The 27,226-nt window shown below is 38.9% G+C and overlaps 2 protein-coding genes across 8 annotated transcripts in view; both read left to right on the top strand.

Moving 5' to 3' along the window:
- tcf3b (transcription factor 3b) overlaps nt 1–23,364 on the top strand; it is a 29,177-nt gene extending 5,813 nt beyond the window's left edge. For 2 of the 6 annotated variants that reach the window (XM_067514572.1, XM_067514569.1), the window contains 19 exons: nt 186–258; nt 6,533–6,606; nt 7,283–7,355; nt 7,858–7,898; nt 8,125–8,257; nt 9,243–9,289; nt 13,462–13,561; nt 13,650–13,750; nt 14,120–14,216; nt 14,369–14,427; nt 15,021–15,096; nt 15,558–15,619; nt 15,849–16,046; nt 16,719–16,827; nt 18,150–18,294; nt 18,671–18,724; nt 19,317–19,552; nt 19,654–19,805; nt 19,988–23,364. In XM_067514572.1, the coding sequence (XP_067370673.1) occupies nt 186–258; nt 6,533–6,606; nt 7,283–7,355; nt 7,858–7,898; nt 8,125–8,257; nt 9,243–9,289; nt 13,462–13,561; nt 13,650–13,750; nt 14,120–14,216; nt 14,369–14,427; nt 15,021–15,096; nt 15,558–15,619; nt 15,849–16,046; nt 16,719–16,827; nt 18,150–18,294; nt 18,671–18,724; nt 19,317–19,552; nt 19,654–19,799 (1,824 nt within the window). In that variant the 3' untranslated portion in view covers nt 19,800–19,805; nt 19,988–23,364. The remainder of the gene's footprint in view (nt 1–185; nt 259–6,532; nt 6,607–7,282; nt 7,356–7,857; nt 7,899–8,124; nt 8,258–9,242; nt 9,290–13,461; nt 13,562–13,649; nt 13,751–14,119; nt 14,217–14,368; nt 14,428–15,020; nt 15,097–15,557; nt 15,620–15,848; nt 16,047–16,718; nt 16,828–18,149; nt 18,295–18,670; nt 18,725–19,316; nt 19,553–19,653; nt 19,806–19,987) is intronic. The other 4 variants (XM_067514574.1, XM_067514573.1, XM_067514570.1 and 1 more) reach the window with 3 other exon arrangements.
- Nucleotides 23,365–23,502: 138 nt separating this feature from the next.
- LOC137132265 (cytochrome b-c1 complex subunit 10-like) lies at nt 23,503–27,059 on the top strand. 2 transcript variants are annotated; one of them, XM_067514585.1, is made up of 3 exons: nt 23,503–23,789; nt 26,092–26,231; nt 26,885–27,059. In XM_067514585.1, exons 1-2 carry the CDS (start codon nt 23,728–23,730, stop codon nt 26,210–26,212), a joined length of 183 nt encoding a protein of 60 aa, XP_067370686.1. In that variant the 5' UTR covers nt 23,503–23,727; the 3' UTR covers nt 26,213–26,231; nt 26,885–27,059. The 2 variants fall into 2 exon arrangements, with proteins under 2 accessions (XP_067370686.1, XP_067370685.1); XM_067514584.1 differs by having other exon boundaries at nt 26,092–27,059.
- Nucleotides 27,060–27,226: the final 167 nt, after the last annotated feature.

Raw genomic sequence — 27,226 nt, 5'->3', positions numbered from 1 at the left:
GCTGTATTGGATTGCATTACATTGCACAGCTGTACCTAATAAAGTGGTCTGTGTGTTTTATTCATTTATTTTATTTTTTTTAACTTTGAAATGCCTATGAAGAGAGAGAAAACGCACATTAATGGAAATGGGATGTGTAAAAAAATGCTGTTTTGTTAAAGAAATTTTCCTCTTTTGTCTTGTAGATGTTTGCGCCTCCAGTAGCCAATGGGAAGAACAGGACAATGACACTTGCAAGCAGCCAGTTTGGTGGGTCAGGTAAGTTGTTCATCTTCAAGTACAAACCTACATTGAATTTTATTCCTTTGCATTTTCTCTTTGCCTTGGCAAATAATTGGTTTAAATTCTGATGATGTGAACATATTTGGCTCCCCATAATATTTCAGCATTACTGTGGCTGGATTTTGGAGAACTTTAATATTAACCAGTGTTTGTTAGCAACCAAATTTAGTGCAAACATTGAACAGAAATAAAACACTTATTGAACATGTGGACAGTTTCTGTTTTATTTGATCAGTGAAGTCAATTTTTTAACAGTTGCTTAAAAACTCAAATAGTTATATGAATATCCAAGAACAACATTATGGTTGGCTGACTTTGTAGAGAACTCTTCTCAATTGGAACAATTTTCTGTGAAAGCAAAACATTTAGAAAAATGGCCATGCTTGTATTTTATCGCACTATGTGTCACTGTCATCTTAAGAAATTACAATGTAGCATTGTGCTACATCGTGCTCGTGGTCTGTATAAATTGGTATCCATTGAGTTTTTTTAATTTATTACACACACACACACACACACACACATATCTATATATCTATCTATCTATCTATCTCTATCTATCTATATATATATATATATATATATATATATATATAGAGAGAGAGAGAGAGAGAGAGAGAGATCTATAGATATAGATATCTATATATATATATTACACACACACACACAGTGTCCTTTGAAATCCATTTACACCACACCTCTTGATGCTTTAATGATATTAAACGTTGTCTTGAGAGGCTTCAAGATTCAAAATATGTATTTTTTTTTTATCACAAGTGAAACTGCTAATTTCTACATGATTGTTATAATTAGTACTCTCGTTTTCTTTTCTCATTTCTTTACATAGTCTTTATCAATTTTATGCATTGTTGCAAGTGCAAATTAGCTGCCATTTAACCCCCTCAAGCACCTGAAACCTTTGAGTGAGCTCTTCTCTCTTCCTGAATGTTTTTAGTAAGTTGTTACTTTCGGTCTTCTGTCACCCTGCCAACCTGGCCTGTGAAATTGAGTCACACTCCCCAGTGTTCCCCAGAGTGAGAACTTGGCCACTGAGGAACAAAGGCAAAAAGGGGGCTTATGGACTTGAAACAACTCCCCCACCCTGAAGTGTAAAACACTCCTCCCCCAACACAGAACAGGGTTCTTACCCCCACTGATCTGCAGGAAATGGCTTGAGTACGAAACAATGTCCCTCACCCCCAGCTTGCAGCCTCTTAAACTGGCCCAGCATGCAGTGAGTGGCCAGAGTGCAAGAGAGCTTGTTGAATAGAGGGATCAGCCTGTCGAAGGCAGGATTCTGTTTGTTTCTATTACAGCAGGCAATTACTAAGCAGCGAGGAGTTAATTCCTTCCCCCCTCCTCATGTCCTAACTTGTGGCCCTTGGTCATTGACACCCATTTTAATGTCATACTTAAAGCTGTCACATTTAACTCTGGGAGATCTGCAGGTACCCTCTTATAGCACTTAGGAGTTAAATCACTAACATCTGCAAATTCTAGCTCCATGGTTCCTCATAGGTCTGTGTGACATTAAAACACACGTCTATGTGGTAACGAAAATGAAGATAGAAATAGTGTATGTATAAGAAAGAAGACTGGAAGCATACTCTAGGTGTGCATGATTTTACTTTATTTTTTTTAAATATGTTATGGCAGAGTTTGTTGACAAGGCCATGATTTGAAGCTCAACACAGAAGATTATAGCTTATTTAAACCCCTACATTTGTTTTGTTTTTTTTGTTTTTTTATGGAAATGATAAGCATTAAAGAACAATTTCCATCTATGACATCAGGTACAGCGCTTGTATATTCTGCGAGTCAGCAGCGCGGGAACGACAGCGAGCAGCCTAGTGGCCCACCAGACCACCTCTATTCATCAACACAAAAGTGCTCAGAGGGGTGCTAATTGCATTAGGCGTCCTTCTCCTTCCTCAGTGGCCAGAGTGTGCGCACGTGTGTGTGTGTGTGTGTGTGTGGAAGGGTGTGTCAGGCTGAGTGGCGAGTAAAGGAAAGGGGATTGGCAAGAAGTGTGGGATGTTTGAGAAGTAAAAAAGGAGGAGGGTGACAATGTGTGGTGGGAGCTGGCCAAGCCCACTAGTCTTCATGCAGGCGTCCCCTCTGTCACCTCTGCAGCTGCTGGCAACGTCTCCAACCCCCTTTACACACACAAAACACGGGACTGACAGGCACATTTCCCAAAGATCTAAACAGACAATATTGTGAATTTACATGTGGTGTCCTGAGAACTGTATCATGAGGGAGTTTGACTTATTCTGGCTCTTTCTGGGTTATCTGGCTTCACTTTGGCTATCTTGGATAAGTTATTACAAAGGTGGTTATCAACATTCTGTGAAGCCTGGGTTTTCCTATGAGGTCAAATGCTTATTCATGTGAAAGAGGTGAGTTTGTTAATTATCCCCAGATCCATGAAATGAGATAAATTGGCAATACCTGAGGGGGAAATTTATGGAAGGTGGTAAAATGTTTCAAATACAGTAAATAATCACATAACAGAAGAAGCTATACAAACATTGGAAACAATTTTAAATATTCTAATTGTGTACTGTAAATCAGTGTCATGTTCAGTTCCTGTTTCCCCCTTTTTTGTGTGTGTGTGTGTCCTGATGAGGAAACTATTTTGAACATAGGATGCAGAGATAATTTTTTTATGTATTATTTCTTTGATAAATTACCTATATCAGCACTGTCGGATGTTTTGTCTGGAATTTAAAACCCTCTGTTATTATTTTCATTATTCTGGAGCCTTTTTATTTTGTAAAAAATGACGTCTGTCACTCCCTTTAGGGGACAGTTGTGGATGTGGGGAAAATTGCAAGATATTTAAAAAAAAACTTACTCAATTATTTGTCATTTATTTTCCCTTTTGCAACAAGTTGGGATGCTGTATGAATGAGGAATAAGTTTTCAGTTATTTGATTGGTCAGTGGTTGGGCTCTTAAAAGCTTTTGATCTCATTGTATCAAGTAAATCTGGTTTGGAGCAAGTTAGCAGTGCACAGTAAGTTACCATGGAGATCTACCCAGATTAAAAGTGAGCCAAAGATAGCTGGATAACCCACTGCACTTTTCGGTACAGACCCCTTGAGGCTAGCTTACTTGCTATGCATTTGACTTTTGCGCCCTCAGTTGTATAGCTGCACACGGCTGTGGTATTGTGTGATGTATTTTTCTTTGCGTTAGTGGGTTGTAATTGGAAAATCTAAGCCCTCAGAAAAAGGAAATCTCAAAGGAGTGTGGCTTCCTTCTTCAACTAAATTAGATGTTTTCAGAGCCTGCAGTTGTGAGAAGGCTTTGTGGCTCAGAAAATAAATATTTTTCTGGGCTATGATTGTGAGTCAGTATTTGTTTTGCCATGTGACTTTCACTGAAAGTACATTCATACTAGCCATGCCAAAATCTGGATGGATGTGATGTATGTCCGCAGAACACGTTTTTATTCACCATTTTGAATTATTGATGTGCATGTCTAATATGTGTTTCAGTAAATTGACTGACTGTTCAGAAGTGTATCCCTTCACTTTTAGGCTTTATGCCGCTCCGGTTTGGTAGAAAATTTCCTATATAATGGATTTGAAGGGTGCAGCAAGTTTAAACAGGGTGGGGAAATGGAAGGAAATAAAACTGCACGTTTAACTACTTCACATGAACGGTGTCAGTAATTTTGGAATAAATGTTTTATACCATTTGATGTACGAAAGAAGTGGCTGGTCTGACGGTCTGTACATACGAACATTTTTGGCCTGCATATAGTCATCCACGGAGTCCATACGGCTTGTCATAGTCTGGGGAGATGACAAAATAATGTCACAGACATTTTTTCATGTAAATACAAAAAGTATGATCTGAGCCTTTATCCAATACAGTGTTTCAGTGTAGTAGCATTCACACTGTCATTATGTCATGTCATAGATTTTATTGGATCTGTAATGTAGCATGAAATACAGTGCTCAAGTACTGTCGTTGGCATCAAAAATATAGAAATGTCAGTGCAGGCAATAAACATTTTAACAAAGACCATCACTTGTAATTTAGGGTATGGTAATATGTTTAATGTTTTGTATCGCAAATGTGATACAATATTAGTCATAAATCCAACACATTTGTGGTATCCATAAAGAGAAATTTCCAAATGACTAAACGCCAATAAAAAACACTCTCAAAGTAGAAGCTGCAGAACAAGCTTTACTGTTTTGTCTTAATGGTTAATTACAGGTGTTTAGGTCAATAACAGCTGACAACTTGTGAGCTCTTTGGTTCCTTTTTTGTTTTAAAGTATTGGACAGGAGCACTATTGGGCAAGTGAAGAAATAAAAAGTGATGAAATAAAGAACACTTTTGGGAAAGCTTTGTTTGTCCTTTAAATTTCATTGAGAATGCAGACTATTCAAAGCCAACTTTTTAGGTCACGGACCAACGGTTGGTTTATAAAAAAGTGCTAAAAATATTTTGCTGGTCAAAATAATTGATGTTGTAGTATATCACTGACCTACTTTAAACAATATCTGCTTTTATAATCAGACTTTAAACTTAGTTGTATAAGAGACTTTAATACATGGTTACTTCTATAACAGCATTTTGAACAGGGCAGGTCATTTGAATGCTGTTTTGCACTATTTTATCATTTTGGGTGCCTGTGGTGACTGTCGATTTGTGTTTGATCTTACACATGACAGGAGATTAACAACAATAGAAAGATCTCTCTTCTGGCATAGTTGGGCTTTTCTAGGCTGGCTGAGTGCAAGTGTCACCTCAGCAGCTCTCCACCTTGTTTTAATTTCCTCAGAGTTAATTAGTCCAGTAAGTGTGAAACAATGTTGTCAGACTTCTCCTGCACAGCCGTGCTTTCACTCCATCCTCTGCACCCCTGCTGGCCAAACAGGCTATATAGGCAGAACCTATTGAAAATAGCTGATGGTTATGAAGTTACTCTTCTTTTCTACTTGGTGGCGTGGTAGACCTGCTCTGCTCAGGTCAGTGTTGGCTGTAACGATATGTAATTTAGTTTGTAACCTACTCAGCCTAACAGAAGGTGTTTGAGTTAAAACTCATTATTTCATCTTGAGGCTAGGAACAGACTACCTCATTGTTGATGTCTCTCCTCCCTAATTTGGTATTACTTCTTTTGGCACCAACCTTTGGCTGAAGTGTCTTCATACAAAGTCTGTCGTGCCATTGGACATGGTTGACGGTGGTGCAGTGCTTTATTATTGGTGTGGCCTTTTAGCATCGCCGATCTGAGAGTGAGCGAGGCCCCTCTCATCCCTGCTTGCCTGATTCTCCATGCCACTGGCATCAGCTCCATAGATCACGGCTGTCGCAGCGTGTGTAGGTGCTTGCACTGCTCTGTTAGTCTCATCACTCATTCTCACTCGTCAGCCAGGCTGCTGATCTCACCCAGACCCCTCTCACTCTTGTTCGTTCCTCCCTCTCTCTCGTCCCCTTGCTTTCTCCTTCCACCCGCTCACTCTCTTTTGCTTTCTCACACACATTTTTTTAATTAGGCAAAAATCAAAGACAAAATATGAATATTCATAAGGAAACAGCATTAATATGCACAATTATGCAAATCAGCATGCAATTAAGCCTTGTGTCTCCAGAGAGCTTGGATAGCATTAGTGCATAAGACAGCAAGAAGGGGATGATGGGGGTATTTTGGAGTTTTCTGCTCCACCAGTCTTTTGGCTGTGGTTTTCCTTTGTGCCACACGTTGGTTATTTCTTTACCTAAAACATAGTTTTTCCTATTTTGATGTAGATGTTTTGGTTTTGTGTTTCTTTTTGTTTTTTTTTTTTCGTGTGTTTTAGTCAACTGAGTTAAAATTGATATGTATGTTACAAGCATGTGAATGTTTAATATTCGGTGACCATCAAAAGACACTAGGTACACTGAGCAGCATTTAATAAGTGGCTTTTCGCAGAAATTGTACAGCATTGCATTCCATCTTAATGCAACAACACCATCTTTGATCAATAGTGATACTCGTTACTAGGTTGTTCAAACCCATTGTGGCCACTTGAAGACAAATAATGTATAGAGAAGGACATGGTGACAGATTCCTTTTGATATGACTTCAGCATCAGGGCATTTCTACATATCTGCAGTGACACAAAGGATAATAATTGCCAATAGTCTTTCACAGCAGTAGCACAACCTGTTGTTTGTTTTTTTTTCATCCATTTCTAATTCAGACTAACTTGTTTGCGTACCTTTCTGTCTATATTGCTTTACAGCACTAGATGAGCGCAGTGGCTCGGGGTCTTGGGGCTCGGCAGAACAGAACAGCCCCTCTTTTAGCCAAGGACGGGTAAGATCTAAATGCACACGCACTCTTTAGTCACATTAATATTTTAAGTTTGGAGATCTAAGCATTAACACCAGAGGATGTTGTCACACACTTACACGTATCTGCCATTGATAGACACACAAAAACCCTCTGCCTCAGTTGCCGCAACAGCTTAGTACTTTCCCCCCCCCCCCCGCTGTGTGCCATGTTTGATTTGAAGTGGTAGTTTTCTACCTAATCACCTTGGCTCAGGATTCTCCATTGGCAAGCTCTCTGGTAGCCCAGAACCTCTGTGAAAGCCCACCGGTAATTGCAGCTTCACATCCGCCGTAACTGTCTTGGCACAACTCTGTGTAAATACAAGGAACAGGGTGGAAATGTACAGCAGGCTTTGATTACCACAAGTTGATAATTAAGAAAGTCGGTTTGAATCCCATGAGCTAATGCAGATTTGTTTGGCATGAATCCTTTTAGATAGAAAAGCAGAGGGAGGGTAACCACTAACCCGTATAGGTGTGCTAACAAGATGGGGACCTAAAGAGTGTTTTTTTTTTTTAATACACACACACTCTCTCACACACACACACACACACACACTCATGGGATTCAAACACCTGCATGTTATTTCTTTGTGCATTTACCTTCCTAAGTTTGCTCATCCTTTCGTGTGCGCATGCACACCCCCCTCCTCCTTCAGGGCTATGGGGAAGGATCCCACTACAGTGAGCATGAAGGCTTGTCCTCCCCATTCGTCAGTTCAGGGATTGCAGGTATGCATTTTTTTTTTTTACTTAAAAAAAAAGGGGGGGGGGGACCTTCAAAGGACTATGTGGTAAAAATTACTTGATGAATTTAGGATTTTAGTGAGATAAGTGAACAAATGTGGTTAATTTAATTCTTGGTACTACAGGAAATGTTTCTTTGTCATTTAAAAAATTTGAACAAACAAAACAGATAATGGCCAATATAATTATATTGCATACTTCATTATGACCACAGAGTGTGTGTGTATATGTGTACATGCATTCATTCGTTGAGTGTTGGGGATGTTAGGGCACTGAAGCAGAAACCTTCCCTAGGGTTTTGTCTGGGAGGCGGCTTTATGCAGCTGAGCGTACTGAAAAAAAGGGAGGGCAGCTCTGGACTTTTTGTACTTCAGAAAACCTACTTTTTATTTGCTTTAGCACACATCATTGACTCTTTATGTGTGTACACGCGTGTCAGGGTTTCATTCGCATCAGTGTTTAAACAACCTCGGCTTTCACCTTACAGGTAAAAATGAGAGGCCCCCATATCCTCCCTTTGGAAGCCAGGTATGTTACCATTTATATCATTTCTCCCACTGCAAAGCTGAACATATATCTGAGACATAAACTCAAGTAATGTGTCAATGTAAAGGAAGCCCTGTTTTCTCACTTCTCTTTTCATGTTCAACACTTTGAATTAGGTCTTCATTTCCTAGAACAGAAACTGTTTGTGTTGATCTTTCCCACGCCTCTGTATTTATTATTAGTAAAATGTCTTTCTGTCTTTCTATAGCCTGGCTTTCTTCCCAGCGACATAGCAATGCCCAGCCCAGATGCCATGTCCCCTTCTGGCCTAAAGTCTGGCTCCCAGTTTTACCAGTCATATCCGAATAACCCCAGGAGGCGGCCACCTGAGGGAGGCATAGGTAAAACAAGTCATTCGTTTCTTGCTTGCCTCCTATTATTTTTTTATTTTTTTTATTTTTTATTTTTTTTGCTTGTAAATATATTGTTTGATTTTTTGTTTTTTAAGTCTGTACAATGTTACATCACAAGTCTGTAAAATGTTACATCGCTATATATTTTTATTATTTAATAATATTTCAAAGCTACAGTTTAGAATATTTTTCAAATACTCTTTTAATTTATCCTGATGTCGAGAGGTGCTGTGACCCTGATTCACTGAACATTACTGGCTGCACTAGCAGCTTGCACTACGTTTATGAATGACACCTTTCTTACCTATTGCAGAGTAATTAAAATTTTGTTAGGACACTTCTTATTTGTTGTCACTTGTAAATGACTAATACATGATGAGCTGTGCAGAGTGTAAAGACCAAGCCAAAGCTGTATCAGAGCAAGAAGAGTGAGGATTGATCCTGGAGTTTCAAGCAAGTGCTAGCTTATACTAGTTTTACCATAAGCTAACAACTGAATAATCAATGAATTCTTTCAGCTCGGCTTCTCTGAATGCACCAAAATGTCAGACAATAGATTTAAAATAGAGTTGAGATATAAGCGCTCTACAAGTGAGTGGTCCACTAGGTCCACAAATGCAGCTATTCTAATGATACCAATGAACAGATAGAAAAAGAAAAGGGGTAAAGCTTTGTAGTCAGAGCTTTGCAGTCAGACTTTCTTACTGTTTGACCTTCCTTAATGTTGTAAAGCAATTTGTAAACACAGTTTTCAAAAGGTGTTCTATAAATAAATGTAATTATTATATTGTTATTGTATTATACATTAACATACACTGTGCCACAGAATTTTTTATCATTTCTGTAGTCAAAATGTAAGCAAGCATATGATGAAACTGCATCAGAACTAGCATAACGTTGGCAATAGCTAATTCCTTATTTGCGCTTTTATGTCTGTCACATTTTTTCTTTGTCTTCACCTGCCTGTATGCAGACACTCAGCCAAAGAAGATTCGGAAACCCCCTGGCCTGCCGTCCTCGGTGAGAGCTTATTTCCACTCGCCTTCACAGCTCACAGCCAATCTTGTCTCTCTCTCTGTCTCTCTCTTTCTGTCTCTGTCTCTCTTTCTGTCTCTGTCTCTCTCTCTCTGCCTCTCTCTCTGCCTCTCTCTCTGCCTCTCTCTCTGCCTCTCTCTCTGCCTCTCTCTCGCTCTGTCTCTCTCGCTCTGTCTCTCGCTCTGTCTCTCGCTCTGTCTCTCGCTCTGTCTCTCGCTCTGTCTCTCGCTCTGTCTCTCGCTCTGTCTCTCGCTCTCTGTTTGTGTAGCTACACACACTTTATACACACTTGCACACTGGGTTCCCTACTCTGCTTGAACAGTTCTCTGACAGACAGGAGTAAAGACCCTCTGCTCACTCAGACTCTCAGTGAGTTGACAGTCAGACAACTCTGGCCCTAGTAAACATCAACACTGCAGTTGTCTCTACACTGCATTCAAGTGGTTTAAAGTGCTGTTCAGGGCCTGGTTATCATGCAGACAAGGAATTTTTATGGGATCTTGAGGTAGTTTCTCAAGTCTGCTAATTTACTTTATTTATTTTTTTTGGTTATTTAACTTGTTTTGTTTTTAGAGAAGACTCTGGATTTGAGGAATGTGGGTCACATGTTTCAGGCAGCCTGATTCATGAGTTGTGCAGTAAGCTTTGTCTCATACCTGCCTTCATTTTTTATTCCATTCAAATTTGGTAAAGATACCTGTTAAGCTCATGCTTCAGTTTCTTTAAACTAAAACTTTTTCTTAAGCAAATTCTAGAGACCATTCGTTGAGTTATTTGGCTAAATATTAAATATGCAACCTGTCTGTCAAGTTTTACTTCTTTGACTATCTTTCTTTTTTTAGTTATTTAATATTAAGCTGTGTAATATTCTATTTGGAAAAAGCTAAATCACAATACATTCGGTCAGATTGGAAGTATCATGCAGTGCTTTGATGTACAGTACCAAGTGTAACATTTTGTCATTGGGCCCAGAATTCCAGCAGCTGATGCAGCTTGTGTGTTGATTATGCTAACTAGACATAACTGGAAACATTTGTCAGTGTTACATGTTTAAGTATACAATGAATGAATATCCCTGTTAATTTTATTTATAGGTTATTTTTGAGACTTTTGTGTGTTGATCAACAGAGTGGCTACGGTTTCATGAGCAGTGGATCTTAAATGACTCAGAGGCCACTTGCTGATTTTGAATACCATATAGCTTCTTCAGCACAACAGCTTAATCTTAGCACACAACGCCTAGCACACAACCTAATCTCTGGATATATCAAGGTTCTTTCATTGATTCCTATGAAATTCACTAAATTCAATTTTGAAAGAAACCTAATGGGTAGTTGGCTGTGTTACTGTAGCTATTAGAGCCCAGCCTTGTTGCTTGAGTTGCCACTGGATCATGAATCTGAAATGCTGCCATTGCACAGACACTCTGTAACCCAGTCTTCATGCAACCATAATTCTCAGTTTATATCAGACTCAAAAGATAAACAGTTTTATCACGGTGCCTTGAAGCAGTACGCCAGCAGCCTGAGTACAAGTAAGAAAAGATTAAGTTGCGTTGTTTACAGTTTTTGGCAATTTTAAGTTTAAATTTTAACTATTATAGTTCTGTCTTTGCTGTGACTTTTTTAACTTGCATAAATGTAACATTTTAATTGACTCATGCCTATGTTGTGCATTTTGAATGCATAGATAAAGTAAATTCAAAGGGTTCATATGCCTAAATAGATTCAAATCACAGAGCCATAGATACATAATGGAGAAAGAAATGAAGTCAAGCATTATGGTTCTATAGTCTTTCTCAATTTGAAATAAAGTATTAGGAGATAATACTGTAGCCAGCTACATTGATAAGGTGGCTTGATATTCAACTTTAAATGTGGGTGTTTTTTTTTTTTTGGTGATACTGATATCCTCCACCTGTAGTTGCTGAAGTCTTGCTGTAGACACAGTTGGCGGTAGTGACATAACAGAGATTGAGTGTGAACACACTGTCTGACCGAGGCCCCATCTTTTCACTGTCTGAACCTCCATCGTTCCCCATAGTGTGAACGACGGCTGCGTGGTTTTACTGCGAATGATGAGATGTCTGTCTGTGTGTGTGTGTGTGTGTGTGTGTGTGTGTGAACCCCCCTCCCCCACTTCACCCAGGCCTCCGCCTACGCTTCACCACATGATGGCCTGGGTGGGCCTCCCCCTGTGAGTGACCCAGTTGTGAGGTGCAATGCTTGCGAGGCCTCTTAGCCCCATGTCTGAGCCCAGATTAATGACTGCCGATGGTGATCCTGTGGTCTTTTCCTCCCTTCCTCACTGCTCTTCCTGCTTCTCTTCACCACCACTTCAACATGTTTTTTAATTAATTTATTTTTTTCTCTTTCTGTACTTTGTCACTTAAATCCAGATGCTCAGATCAGTAAATAGACAAGTAATTGGTGCACTGTAAAGGCTGTTTTCTCATACCCCTCAGGCTCTGACTTCTGTAACCCACCAGTACTTGTTCTTAAGATCTTTGACCTTATCATGTAAACCTTTACCCTACTTCATTTGAAACAGTCAAATGGAGAAACTTCTCCTTTGCCCCCTAGTTGTCCAGTACTGAAACCACAAAACCCATGCGGTCAAATATAGCTTTTTGAGGTTAGTTTGATGTTCATCGGTGTCTCCTCCCCAACCCTTTAAACAACCTGTGTTTTTCTAGTGTAGAGACCTTTACACGCTTATAACCTGAATTACATTAAACCTCTATTAGTTGAGGATTTTACCCTAGAAATCCCCTTTCTTTCTGAGAATACAATTATCCAGCAGCACCAGTCATTGTGTAGTACTCTGTTCCCATGTAGAGCAGCAGGATTCACTCGACATTGTTCCCCGTGAAAGAACAACTCAAAGCCTATTGTTAAATGAAGCCATCTCCGTCATGTTTTCTCCTGAATTAACCGTGATCATTTTAAATCCCCTGTTTCCTTCACACTCCCTTGGCCATATCAAGCTTTGCTTAAGTCATTTAGATTACTTTCTCCTGTCCCCCTCAACACCCCTTATCTCTCTACCCTTTTCATAAATCATCAGGGCCTTAATTTTTCCTCCTTTGCCCCTTTACCAACCCACTGCAATCTCTCTCTCGCGCTCTCTCGCGCTCTCTCTCTCTCCCCCCCCCATCTGCCCCCCCTCTCATGCTGACTGGATCCCAGCCCCCATCTCTCTCCCTCTCTTCGCTCCCTCTCCTCAGCCCAGCTGCCTGTGGAGTTGGATGTGGTCCAGGAACAGGCAGATGGCTCTGTAATTAGAAGTGCATCTCTCCATTCCCTTTCCACTTCTCCCTGTTAAATCAAATTACAGAAAAAATCCCTTCTCTGGATTAGCATTCTTTGCAGCATAGCCTCCATTCTCTTTCTCTCTTCCTCTATATGCCATGTACTACATAGGAGAAGAGGAAAAGCCTGAGTGGTGGTGGATTGTGTCGGGAAACTGAAGACTTCTCATGTCTTCAGTCTGTGGCTGTGGAGGCCCAGCATCCATTTTTGTTACAAAAGAATGTGTGATTGGGTGCTTCTGATTGGATGTAATATAAAATGTCCAGTTTCATAAATGCCGTTCATTTACATTTTCTTAGTCCTCTCTTGATGCTATATAGAATGTGATAGTGCTAATTTGAGGTTATTGCTGCAGTATGTGTGCCTGGGTGGGTGGGTGTGTGTGTGTGTGTGTGTGTGTGTGTGTCAGTGTGTTGGCTCACTGAATGCATGGTATGTGTGTGAGCTGATACCAAGTGAGTGTGTTACAGGGAGGGGCTGCAGGCCAGGCAGTGCGATGTCACTGGGGTCCTGGGAGCTAGAGGAAGTGCTCACTGTGCACTGGGATCCAAGCCGTCGCTGTGCCCAGCATGCCATGGCCGCTGTGTTCTCCTCCACAGGCGAGGAGCCGGCCCACTTCCATAGCATACAGACTCCCTCTTGCCATCTTGTGGCCACTTAAAGCTTGTGTAACTAAATATTTTTCCATAGGATGTTATTGATACCATAGCCTCAGGTATAATTACTGGGATTAAATAGGAAACCACTAATTTATTTCAAATCCAGAATCATAAAATAAGTGTTTTCAGTATATAGTACTTGCTGTGAAACATGATCCAGCTTCTCACTGTTAGCATGTTTGTTTAGGTGTATGCTTCCACATCTGGTGAGGAGTATGCCAGGGACAATGGAGGATATCCTGGTGCTAAGCCTGGGGCTGTATATCCCGGCTCTTTTTACATGCAAGGTAATATTAAGTTTCACTGAAATCATTTTGGTCCTTAATACTCTTTAGAAGCTGTTGTCATATTTTACACTGTCTCCACTTTTCTCAGAAGACCCCTGGTCATCTTCTGGCTACTCTGCCATGCTGGGTAATTCACCTCACATTGGACAGCCAGGCTCCTTCTCTGCAATTAACCCACAGGACAGGATGGTGGGTAGATCCCATAACATCAACTTTATTAATTTTTTTTGGTCATGTTTTTTCCCCATTTATTTATCATGTATTTTGTGCTTATGGTGTGATAAGCTTAAAGTGTAAAATATTTTAGTCTCTGCTCCAATAATGTTTATCTCACACATCATCACATGCATTAGTTTAAATTGGATTGTGACATTTTGATTCTCTGTTCCATAATCTCACATTTTAAGTCTCCATAACATTTGAATATTTTTCAATGTTTTATTTTTTATTTTTTAATTGTGTGTGTGTGTGAGCATGCAAGCATGCAAATACCTTTTTATGAAGGTGCCTGTATCCCCTCACTAAAAGCATCACCCCTCCTCTGTGTGTCCCCCACAGAACTATCCTCTGCACAGCAGCGAAGTCAACGGCTTCCACTCAGCCACCACCACCACCTATAACCACACACCTGCCATCAATGGAGAAGGCATCATGGGTATGCAGCTTCTTAAAATAAACTTATTACACAAGTAATTTGGTAGCATCAGTCACTGATCCAACTGATCCGTGGTCATTTGTTTTGTTTTTTCTATCCCAAAAACAAATTAACGGGTCATCTGACTTGCATTATTTATTTTGTCTCTGCAGCCAACCGAGGCACCACAGCTGGCAGTTCAGGAGATGAAATTGGAAAAGCTCTTGCCTCGGTGAGCTCTTTTCTGTTTTTGAAATTAGTGCTGGGCAATAAAACAATTATGACAATTTTCACAGGATATTTATTTTCTATGACAAATTAAAAATATGCGTTGTTGAGTGATTTGTATGAAGAAAGAACAAATAAGTGCAGATTTAACGAACAGTGGTGATAGTGATGACAAATTGTTCAGTGGTTCAGGATTAGTTTACTTTTGCAGCCTTACATAGATTCAAATCCTATGGTAATCGTCATATACTGAAATGGCATGTATTATGTTTTAGATATCTATAAATAGATAATTCATTTTAAATGGTACATTCAATTCTCGAGTTTGGCTAATTACTACAGTTAAAACCGGACCTTATGTTGCCCTCTCTTGGCACTAATTTTTAATTGATTTCTAATTGATTAAATAACTGACTCCTTAAATTTGGAAATAGGTTTTGTGACAGTGGAATTTGACAAGTTATAAATAATTGTGATGTCAAATTGTGCTATTATTATTAATTATTTTCAGTTCTGATTTTAATTGCACTATTGAACAGTGTCATGTTTTATAACAGCATGAACATGATGTTGAGGTGACTGCTTTTTTTCTTTCAGATTTACCCATCGGACCACAATAGTAATAACTTTTCCTCAGCTCCATCTACCCCTGGATCTCCTCAAGCTATTGCAGGTAGATTGCACTTCTCACCTATAGCTAGGTGTCATGTTTTTTTTTTTTTTTACAGGACTAATTTTAATTTAATATGAACCTTTTCTGTCCTGCCATTCTTTGATTTAAAAGTCATGTTAAACCAAGAGCTGTGTCAAATTTGGCTATTCAGAAGGTTGGTAAACTGAGTTAGGGTGATTTGGCCCTCTTTATTCTAGCTTTTAACTCTGCCATGCAACCTCAAATTTGGATGATAATTTAGTTACAGCTACAAAGTACCTGCATCAGTCCAATTCATTTTACCAGTTTGTTTGATTGCAACCTTTTTTGTCACATAAATGAAATGAATGAATAAGATGAACTTGCTAGAGCAGAAATTATCCTCTGCATGTTAAATGTGTAGCACAGAAATGTGTTTGTAGCTCCATCTGCTGTAAAGTCATGAATTAACACTAAACATTATCCCATTTTTTTCTCTGCAGGAGCTCAGTCTCAGTGGCAAAGACCGACCACACCCAACTATGAGGGGCAGCCACATGCATTGGTATGTGAAACATTTTTTTTATTACATCAAAGTTATTCAGAACCAAGAAGCATTCATTAAATTTCTCTACACTTTATTTTAGAATGTTAGTACAAAGGCTAAAGTACACTTGGACATGAATTCATTAAATCCAAAGCATACCATGTGTTGTTGTTTTTTTTTTCATGCTATTGTTTTGGGCTTCATTTTTGTTAAGTAACAAATGTTTGTATAACTTATGTGTATGTAGCAGAGTAAAATGGAGGATCGTCTGGAGGAGGCTATACATGTACTGCGTAGCCATGCTGTAGGCCAAGGCCCTGGCTTAGAAGGCACCCATTCCGACATACACAGCTTGTTGTCTTCAGTACACAACGGGGGCCTTGGCGCGCTCTCTCCAGTTTTCCCCAATGCCAGCCTTGCCCTCAGCAACAGACATCCTGCTATAGTGAGTGATCTGGTGGCTTGTACTTTGTACATTTGTAATTCAAAGCGACTTTTAATGGTATACAACAACAACCTAAAGCAAACAAATGTTTGTGTTTTTGGTTAAATTGAGTTTGTGCTGCTTCTGAAGGTTCTTGCAAGCGTATTCTGGTTACAGTCATAGTGTAGATGTATGAGTGCATTCTCAGCCTTTGCTGAGGAAACATATTGTTGTTTTTTTTTTTTTACATTACGTACAGCAACCCTAACATGTTGAAATCTTATGTATACATTTTTTTAAAAAATCTTGTGGGGTCATGTTACACAACAGTGCTTTCAAATAAAAGGTTCTGTTGTATTAATAGGAAAATTAAGATTTACCACCCCCCCAAAAAAGCAAAAACAATTATTGCCTTTTTTTTTGAGTTAAAATCTTCAAGCAACAAAATTTCAAACAGAAAAGTTGTGCCATCTGCTGGCCAAAAATAAATTTGCAAGCAATCAGGAGTAGAGGCAGATATGGTACTTTCAGAGTCTAGTTGCACTGGTTCTATAAAATTTTCAATATGCTATATCAATAACTTTGGTAATTGGCTATAAGTATATCTTTTAGTTTCTTTAGCTGAACACAATGTTTTTAGGGAGTTAGCTGGACCATCGACAATTCATCATAGTTTTTCACCTTTATCGACAGGGAGGAAAACATGAGGAGCCCACAGGCCTTCCTCCCAGCAGTACTCTTCTGCATGGTCATCACGCATCTGGACCCACACCGTCAGGTGGCCAACCAGAAGGCTTTACAAGTAAGTTTAGCTAGGGCTGCACAATATGTTTTAACATTGTCATCACAATGTGCACATGCCCATGACAACTTATAATGTGCGATGTGGCACTGCTTGCATTTCCCTAGTTTTCTGCATAAGATGTGATCTAACCTTCAAGTCACAAATATCAACAAATGCTATTTCTAAGCTGAGAAAACAGTCATGATTGTTCATGTCTTTATTGAACACGCACCTTAAACATACAAATTGATAGTGGAAAAGGTAATGGCAGCACAAGTTGTAACATTAAACGTCAGCTGCAGGTTTCAGGTGTTGGCACGCCTGGAGTCCAATCAATGAAATGAGAATCAGAGTGGTTTAGAAATACCGTCACTTACAAAAAGATTGCCTGTGTCCTATTTATAAGCAGTGTTATATGCCTTGCAAACAAGAGGTCAGAAGCAACACTTGAGTTGTTGTTGTTCTGCATTGAGGTAGAAAGGGTCATAGAGTAATCTCAAAGACGACAGATATTGATCTGTCCACAATTAGACCTATTGTTTATAAATGGGGATGATTTGGTTGTGTGGCCACTCTCCATCGAAGTGGGTGCCCAGCCAAGATCACTCTAAAGGCACAAAACAGCTCAAACAAGGTAAAAACGAAGCCAAGGGTTATAACTAGAAACCTAAAGCATTCATTGAAGTCGGTTAACATCTCTGTTTAAGAGTCAAACATAAACAAAATATTGAACAACCATGTTTAAGGACACCACAAAGAAGTCCCTGTTTTGCTCTCCAAAAACAACATTGCGGCATTCTTGAAGTTTGCCACCTAGACCACCTAGCCACTCTATAAGTATACTGGGAAAATATCTTGTGAAACACTATGTATGGTGTAAAAATAACCACATACCACTAGGAAATCATCCTTCCCAAAGAGAGGCATGGTGGAGGTAGCATCATGATGTGGGGCTGCTTTGCTGCCTCTGGACCTTGACTACTTGCACTTCTGGAGGGATAAATTAATTCCCTGGTTTATCAATGTATCAAAGAGGATAATGTCAGTAACTGTCTGCAAGCTGAAGCTCGGAAGATAAGGGTTGATGTAGCACGACAGTGACCCTAAACAATGAAGTAAATCTGCCACAGAATGGCTTGAGAGAAAGAAAATTTACCTTTTGGAGTGGACCAGTCTGAGCCTAAACGTCAACCCAATAAAGATGCTGTGGAATGACCTTAGCTGTCTACATTGACCTATGTTACATCCCATCCTCTAATAAGGGGAAATGTGACAATGCTCCTCTCTTGATATTAAATGGCCTTAGAATTAAATCGTCACATTTTTGTGTTTGTTTCCAGGTCTTCCTGGGGGTATGGCCCGCTCCTCACTGTCCTCCAGCAGCTCAGACATCAAAAGGGAAGACAAAGAAGATGATGAAAACTCTGTTGGAGACAAAAGCGAGGAGGGAAAGAAGGACTCCAAGATGGCACGCAGTCGAACAAGGTAAGATACTTTTTTTTTTTTTTTTTTAAACTCAGATTTTGTGTTTTACTGATTTTGTTTGTTAACCACAAACTGTTAGACAGGCTGTTAAACTTAAGTGAAAACATCCCCCTCCACACACACACACACACACACACACACACACACACACACAAAAGTGGACATTTTCTTGAAAAGGAGTATATAAGGAACATTTTTTCTACCGGAAATATCCACTGCAAGGTTCCAAATGTCATCTGTTCAGTGAATCACCCTTAAAAGAAAGAGTAATTCATCTTCGTCATCTACTCTTTCCTGTTTGTCCGAAACATAGCCCAGGCTTTGTTAGGTGTTTAACAATGTCACATCTCCCCTTCCCTTCATGTCCCGTTTTCAGAAAGGAGGCGTTGACCCTCCAGATGCTCTCTAGCCTTTCAGACCAGAAAGATGAGTAAGTTTCTCCAGCAGAGAATCAATTTCTTGTGCTTTGTGGATTCAGATCTTAGACACCAGCTCCATGAACACATACTCTTGAGTGGTGTCTGATCTAAATTTTGATAGGCAAATCCATTTAATATTATGATTATTATTATTTTTTTTTAGTTTTGTCTTAAATAACTTAAAAGTTTAAACAATTATTTCCCATACAACAGTACAGTAAAAACACACAATATTTTCTGTAGATCAGCATTATATGTCAGAACTTTAACAACAGCAGCAAACAGCACACACTTTATAGCATACTGTTTTAAAGTGAACTGAGCCAACTTTTGTGGGATACGTAGGCTTAAATTGTCATTGGTTGAATTGGTTAGTGAAGTGGGATATTTTACTTTTTGGTTATTCACTTGGAAGTATTAGCTGCTCACACCTCATTCTTGACACATTGACTCAGTGTGGGTGCAAAGTCCATGCTAATTGTTTTACCATAGAACTTCTTATTCTTAATTACAAGGTAACATTAACACTTCAGTGTTTGTTTGGGTCTGTATTTTCTCTCTTTGTCAGACTTCATTAACGTCAATATTTCTTTTTAATACTAGTCAGGACAATGAAGATGACGAGGACCTTCCCCCTGAGGTGAAGATGGAGCGAGAGAGGGAGCGGCGAGTGGCCAACAATGCCCGTGAACGTCTCAGAGTACGGGACATCAACGAGGCATTTAAGGAGCTTGGGAGGATGTGCCAGCTCCACCTCAGCCACGACAAACCTCAGACCAAACTTCTCATCCTACATCAAGCAGTCAACGTCATCCTCAATTTAGAACAACAAGTCAGAGGTCAGCCTGCATGTCATAGATAAGAAGCCCAGTGCTGTTAAGCTCTGTTAAATACGGGTTTTCTTCATACTGAGAAAGCTTTTTATTCTTTTCTCTCTCAGAGCGTAACCTCAACCCCAAAGCAGCATGTTTAAAACGTCGTGAGGAGGAGAAGGTGTCTGGGGTGGTGGGGGAAGCACCCATGCAGCTATCAGGAGGCCACCCTAGCATGGGAGGAGATGGCCACAATCCAGTTGGCCACATGTAAAACCAGGTATGCCTTTCTACTCTGTACTGAAGTAAATCAGAATTTTCTTCTGGTTATGCACTGTTACATATTATTGTTGCCACAAGAATTTTGTTTACAGAGATTGTTATAAAATAATAATGCTGTATACCTGGATGTCTTGATTACATGGGGTGTCTGTTAATTATTATTCTCCTGTCTTTTGACAGATTGGTGGTGTGTCCTTGGCTGTCAGAGGATGTGGCCTTAACAGATTTCTTCCACCCATTATTCTCAGTGTGTGTGTGTACATATGTGGACATGTCTGTGTATTGTCCGTTCAAGTTTCAAGATGCACATTCACACACTCATACACACATGCATACTGCCAAAACTGACACAGCCAGTTTGTCGCACTCCCAACCATGACTACAAGCTCAAATGTGAAGAACTTTTTTTTTTTTAAGTTTTTTTTTTATTATTTTTTTTTTATTTTTGCTTTTTTTTATACATGTAAAAAAAATATTTTTTTTTTTTTTTTTTTGGTTTCCACAAGGTGATGGAGCACCAGAGTACTTTTTGTCCTGCCACAAATTGGGACTTCACACACTGCCGAGAGGTGCTCTGGTGTAAGAAAGGAGACCTAAACAAACACAAATTGAATCAAAGATTTGTGCCTAATTGTTACATGTTTTCTATTTGACATTTAAGCAAATTGCTTTACATGTGAGGAACATTTATTGTGAGGGATTGCTTATGTGTATGAGCAATTATTTTTAATGTATGTCATTCCCAGCGTGATGGTACAGTCTTACATATGTTATGTAACCAAGCCTATAGTTGAATTGTCTAAATTCAGTGACTTTTCCTTGATCTTATCAGTAAACAGGAGAGGTGGTGGAAAGATCACAAGGAAAATGTCGCAGCTTAAGACTGGAACTCTGACCTAGAGACAGTCTCTGACTGAAGCCCAGTCTTGTCCCACAAGGTGTCTAGAGACTTGGAATCGAAGACTCCTTCCTTGGAGCTTATGAATTACCCAGGTTGTGGAATCTGTCAACTATAGAACTGTTCTTCCTCTTTGTTGACCATGAATTCTAGTGTTACTCCAGTAATCCCTTGTCATTGGTTCAGGTTTTTGTACTGCTTTATGTACTAAAGCATACATAAACAACACAAAGCACAGTTGTATAGGTTTAGGCTGGAAGTTAAGTGTTGACCTGTAGTGCATTTCAGTCCCTTGAAGTCTGGTATGAAAGCCATGTACGACACTTTCTAAGTGATAAGCACCACTCACTGCTGTTTCTTTCCTAATGGTTTACTGACAATGCCAGCATACATAACAGCTCACATTTTCCCTCTTAATCAATAACTTGGTAAAGACAGAAAAACAAACAAACCTGGCTTCCTTTGATGGCAGGATCTCATTCTGCAGTTCACTGAAGCAGAAAAACCTTTGTGAAACAAAGACTTTTTTTTTCCTCAACAAGCATTCCCACTGAATTACAGCCCCTCACCTTACTAAGTTTTTCACATTTCTTACTGAGAAGTGTGACATGTAAATTCACTTCATACATTACTCTGATATGTTTCTGATATCATTTTTCAAAATTAAATATATATAAAAATATATATTTTTTGTTAGTCTATACATTGTAGATTTTTTTACATAAATGGCAATATTAGTTTGAAGTTTAGAGTGTATTGTAGATGAGCTGAATAAGGGGATATTTGACATTTGAAAAATTGGTCAAAAAGAGGAAAAGGGTCAGCAGATGATAAATGGCAATTGTTGATGTGTCCTTAATTCCAGTTTTAGTTGTAAGGCGTATTATCAGTTACCCAGATTAAATTCTTTCTTTTCTTGTGGGTGTATGTGGACAGAGTTTGTGCTACAATCCTGCAAGTGTTCCTACTTCAGCAGTGCTGCACTGAGGATAAATGTAGGAAGGGGTTTTTGTCTCCAACAGTAATTATGCAACTGGTTTTTGAATGTAGCTAACATACAAATGTGGATCGCCTTCAGTTTAATTTTGCTCATGGATTCTTGTCAGTACAGTATCATTTTTAGTTCACCGTCTGCCCTCAACCAAGTGGCTCTCTGTGTGCAGCACATGTATTTAGAGGCAGATGTCGGTATTGGGGTATAAGGGATAATATGGAGAACAAAACAGTGTTATTGTGATGTTAATCCCATGTCATGTTGTGAATGGTTTTTACCAACATGTAGTCACAAATGAGAGGTAGAACATTTTCTGTGTTTAATTTCTACAAAAAGAGATGAAGAAAAAGACATATACAAATCAATAGTGTGGCCTTTTCATTCTCAGACTTAAGATGTCATGACGGGAGAGTGATACCTTATCAGTGCCTGAACTTGTATTTTCATTTAAGACAGTTTTATTTTGTAAACCATATCATTTCATTTATCATGGAGATTAAAGAGGTACTTGTTCATTCCCCACCCTCCATTCTCCTAATGCTTTTTTTTTTTTTTTTTTTTTTTTTAATTTCAGGAAGAATTTTAAATGGTATAAGAGATTTTCTTTCTGTGTATCTAGTTAAATAAATAAATGTTATGTAGACCCTGTTTAGTTTTTTTTTTCTCTATTTTCAACTGGATTATATTTTTAAACTTGCTGTATTAGTTAAGGTCATGGGTCCAGGTCACACTTTTTTTTAATATGCCCTATATTGCTAAATCACTTTACATAATTGGGTTCAAGAAACACTGCTTTTGCCTCTGATTGTCTGCTTTTGATGCACATTAACATGTTTTAGTGTGTGTTGCTTCACTTTCAGTGTGGGAGTTTTATTTTTCTTAGTAGCTGAAGCCTCTAATGACTTGGAGTATTTTATATTTATGTAGAGCCTGACAGAGTGCAAGTTGCTGGAGTCTAGTATATACTTTCAACATTTGTAGTCTTCAGTGACAATTTTCACCTCTGACCTTTTACTCTTCCAGCTCTTGGTGGTGTTGACAGTGACTTTATGGAAGTTCTAATTACTTTCTTTAAAAAGTTGCATTTAAAGCTTTGTTTTTTTTTTATTATAAGATCAATAAGTGTAGTACTGAATATTGCCGAATTGTTCCAAGGGAAAATCTGACTTGATGTCATTTAGTATTCTGTGAACATCCCATTAGCCTGCAACCTATATAATCAAATTTTTGTTGGGTTTTTTTTTTTTTTTTTTTTTTTTACTTGGACAGGCACACATTACAGGAAAGCAAGCCCGACTACTGCAGGAGCACATAATAACAGAAAACTACAATATAATGATAGAAATGCTGAAACACTTGCTTTTGACAAAGACAATGTCATATCTGAACTAAAAAGGGGGAGACTGTTATATACATTCACAGGTACACAGAACCTGACATCTTGGAGTGAGTGCACTGTTGAGTCCTGCAGGTTCCTCAGTGCCTCACAATCTCTCACTCTCTTTGATATATATAAATACATATAGTTGAGAACTGTCCTGTATATAAGTAATGTAGCAATAAATGTGCCATTTTAATAACAGATTATACCTTTTCCAATGTCTGGCTTTTTGAATATTGTATACATAAAAAGGAAAATAAAGGAAAACATTGTAATAAAGGGTTTACTGTAGTTCGGAAATGAATTTGTTTATATTTTGTATTGCCAATAGCAGTTTTAGAAAACAATGAAAAAAACGTATGACAGTTTCCGCCTTAAATTTGGAGCATGGTACCTGCCAATAGTACCGATTGAAAATCAATGCGGCGCAGATACAAGAATGAATTACAGCTGAGCGTTTGGTTAATTGAAAGTACACCGCTTATTTAAATCATTTTTGTCGTATAAATAAACACCACTGAAATTGTGCTGTTACACGCATCCTGCTGTTTATTTTTACCAGGCATAAGAAAAGGCAACTCGGGGTCCTTTGCAGCATTCAGCGACAAAACATTGCTTGGAGCAAAATCTAATTTGAGAGTCCCAGCATGGTCCCGAATATACTTAATGAATTAATCGGTGCAAAGTATACTTGTATTCTGAGGACGTGGTAAGTTAAAATAAAAACACAGGTCGCAGTACTGCGCATACCCTCGGTTTGCGTTTAAATAATGTCAACACCTGTGTCCGTCTGTGTGACCCGTTTATCTCACCAGCTAATTTTAGCTTAGCACCCTTTATTACCTGCTAATGTAGCGTGGTCACAGTCCCCGGTTAAGTGAGCACCTAGCGAAGGTGGTAAGTGGTCAAATTTACATGTGTGATTTGTCTAGTATAATTGGAGTTTAATGCATATATTGTCCAAGTATGGGGCTTGCCTCAGAATGACCATTACTAATAGGTGGTGTCCATTTGCTTGACAGCTGTGTGTTTTATAAAATATTGTAGAATATAGAATATTGAGTGCATAGCACAATAAACCTTGCTTAGTGCACAGACTTACCAGCAATTTATATTATTATCCTAGGTATTAAATACACCCCTTCTTAAAATGGTAAATTCAATTTCTTCATGCACAAAATAACTGTCAAATTGTCGGAAAGTAGTAATCAGGACAGTAGTAATCAGGACGTTGCATACACCTGTTCATAATTGGTGTAAGTATTCAGACCCTTTGCAACAACACTGAAATTTAGCTCCGGTGCCTTCCATTCTCTTGAGCATTGCTGAGATGTTTCTACACCTTGATTGGAGTCCACCTGCGGTAAATTGAATTTATTAGACGTGATTTGGAAAGGCACATGCCTCTCTATAGAAGGCCTTACAATTGACAATGCATACTGTCTCAGAGGAAAAGCCATAATGTCAATAAACTGCAGAGCTCAGAGACAGGATTATTATAAGGCACTGATGTGTGGAAGGCTAAAATAATATGCTGCTGGACTGCAGGATCCTAAGAGGGCTGGTGGCTCAGTGGTAGAGCATTGGGTTGGGGTGTAGAAGGCAGCTGGTTAGAGCTCTAGAGGCTCAGTTAGGGTGACCGTCGGTTTCTTAGTCACCCAGTTTGGCCGCTACCTTCTACATACCAACCCAACGCTCTACTACTGAACCTGTGTAGGGATGAGACAAAGTTCCAGAAGGACAATTATCACTGTCACCCTCCACAAATATGGGCTTTATGACATGGGCTAGGTGGAAGCCTCTCGAGTGCAAGACGTTTGCACAAAGGACCTAAAGAACTCTTAACTGTGAGGACCAAGATTGTGTTGTCTGATGAACCAAGATTAAACTGTTTGGCCTCAATTCCAAACTTTGTCTGGAGAAAACCAGACATCGCTCATCATTTGCCCAATATCATTCCAACAGTGAAGCGTAGTAGTTAGTGGCAGCATTATGCTGTGTTTTTCAGCAGCAGGGACTAGAAGACCGATCAGGTTAATGGAAAGTTGAATGGAACAGAGATACCCTCAATGAAAACCTGTTCCACAGTTCTCAGGACCTCAGAAGTCACTGAATTTAGAAAATTCAACTATAGGCTTGGTTACATAACGTATGTAAGACTGTACCAACATGCTGGGAATGACATACATTAAAAATAATTGCTCATACACATAAGCAATCCCTCACATGTAATGTAAAAATCCTTAGCACACAGCCAAAACAACACAAGAGTGGCCCAGCAAGACTACTAACTTGAACCCTAATGAACATCTCGGAAGAGACCTGAAAATGTCTGTCCATTCAACCTGACTGAGCTTGAAAGGATTTGCAAAGAAGAATGGCAGAAAATCCCCAACCAGGTGTGCAAACCTTGTTGGGCCACACCCAAAAAGACTTGAGGCTGTAATTGCTGACAAATGTGCTTCAACAAAGTACTAAGCAAAGGGTCTAATTACACATTATTTCAGTTTTTCACTTTGTCATTATGGGCTACTGAGTGTAGATTAATGAATGGAAAAATGATTTTAGAAAATTATATTACAACGCTGCAACATAATTGAAAAAGTTAACTGACTACTTTCTGGATGCTCTGTACATAGACACAGTACTGTGCAAAAGTTTTAAGCACATGTTATGCTGTAAAGAACACCTTCAAAAATATTAAGTTCATGTTTATCAGTGAACCAAATTTAAATTGAATGAACAGAAGAGAAATCCAAATCATTATTTGGTGTGGTTACCCTTTGTCGCAAAACAGCATCAATCCCTCTACAAACAAAACATTTTTTACAAGTTAAAACTGCTGCAGTCAACTTATCTTGGTACTAGTTTTAAATTACTATTTTTTGACAAAAACTTCTTGTAATATGACACCTGAACTTGTGAGTCCAATTGCTCCTGATATATGTTTGTTTTGATTGCATAGTTAAATTTAGTCTCCCTTATAAACTAATTAGCTTTCCTCCCGGCAGGGTACCAAATATGGTCGCCTGGGGCACTGCGGGAGGAGTGGCACTTGTTCACTTCACAGACTGGCGATTAGTTCTAGACTATGTCCCATACATAAATGGGAAGTTTCACAAGGATGAGTAAAGTCACACTGCTCTAAAATGTGAGTGAACTGTGAGTGTAGAAACCAACTGAGATTTCTTCAACACACTTTGTTTACAGTGTTCTGTTGGGATGCTCATTAGCTTTGGCACCACCCATGCAATCTTGATAAGAAGCAGACAGGTGTAGGCCACACCAGGTGTTAGCACTGAACATTCAAATAAACACTCTTGAGTATTATTTCAATCTCTGGCCGACTTGCTTACACCTAACAGTTTGTTGGGGCATGTGTCCTGCTAAAGGCTTGATGCTTTTGTCTAATCTAAATATTTGCAAAGTGGTTAGAGTGGTTTAAAATATTTTGGTATAAGATCTTTTTGTGATGCATTGATAAGAGCTGGATTTTAAATTGATCAATTTAAGATAATTTGACTGTGTACATTATCATCACACTATGCTAAAATTATATTGACAGACTAATAATACACCTCTGGAGCCTTCGCACCATCCCAAAGCATCTGCCAGTCTCACTATTTCTATTCTGAAACTTCCATTTGGATATGGATATGGATTTGGATATGCTTATGTCAAAAAAAAATTGCAGTTAAAATGGGTAGTTTCTAAAGCATGACTTGGGTTTTCAGGATGTGCTTTTCACACTATTGCACATGTTTATGAACATTTTGCTAATGGACTGGCTGTGTCTGCCAACAGAACCAGAGCTTTGGAATGGACACATGGGTGGATTGCTTACAGAAGGCAAGATTAAATAGGAAACCCTGGCTCAGCAGTCACTGATGAGTTTTTAGGAGTTTGGATTTAAAGATGCACTCTGTATAAATCTGTTTTAAGCCAGTGTTATTTCATTTGAATAAATATTTAATTTACATTGTGTCCAGTTGTTCTGCAAATGCCAAGCTGTTAATCTGTTTATTTAAATGGGTTGAGGAGTTCTTTATTTGCATCGTAGAAATAATGTTAAATGATTATTGGGGATGTCAGCCTCTGACAATATATTTCATAATGCATGGTAAATGAGAGATATTCACACACTGA

This window comes from Channa argus, chromosome 8 (genome assembly GCF_033026475.1).
Source record: "Channa argus isolate prfri chromosome 8, Channa argus male v1.0, whole genome shotgun sequence".
In the NCBI taxonomy this organism is placed as follows: Eukaryota; Metazoa; Chordata; class Actinopteri; order Anabantiformes; family Channidae; genus Channa; species Channa argus.
This window is presented reverse-complemented; position numbering and strand designations above follow the sequence as displayed.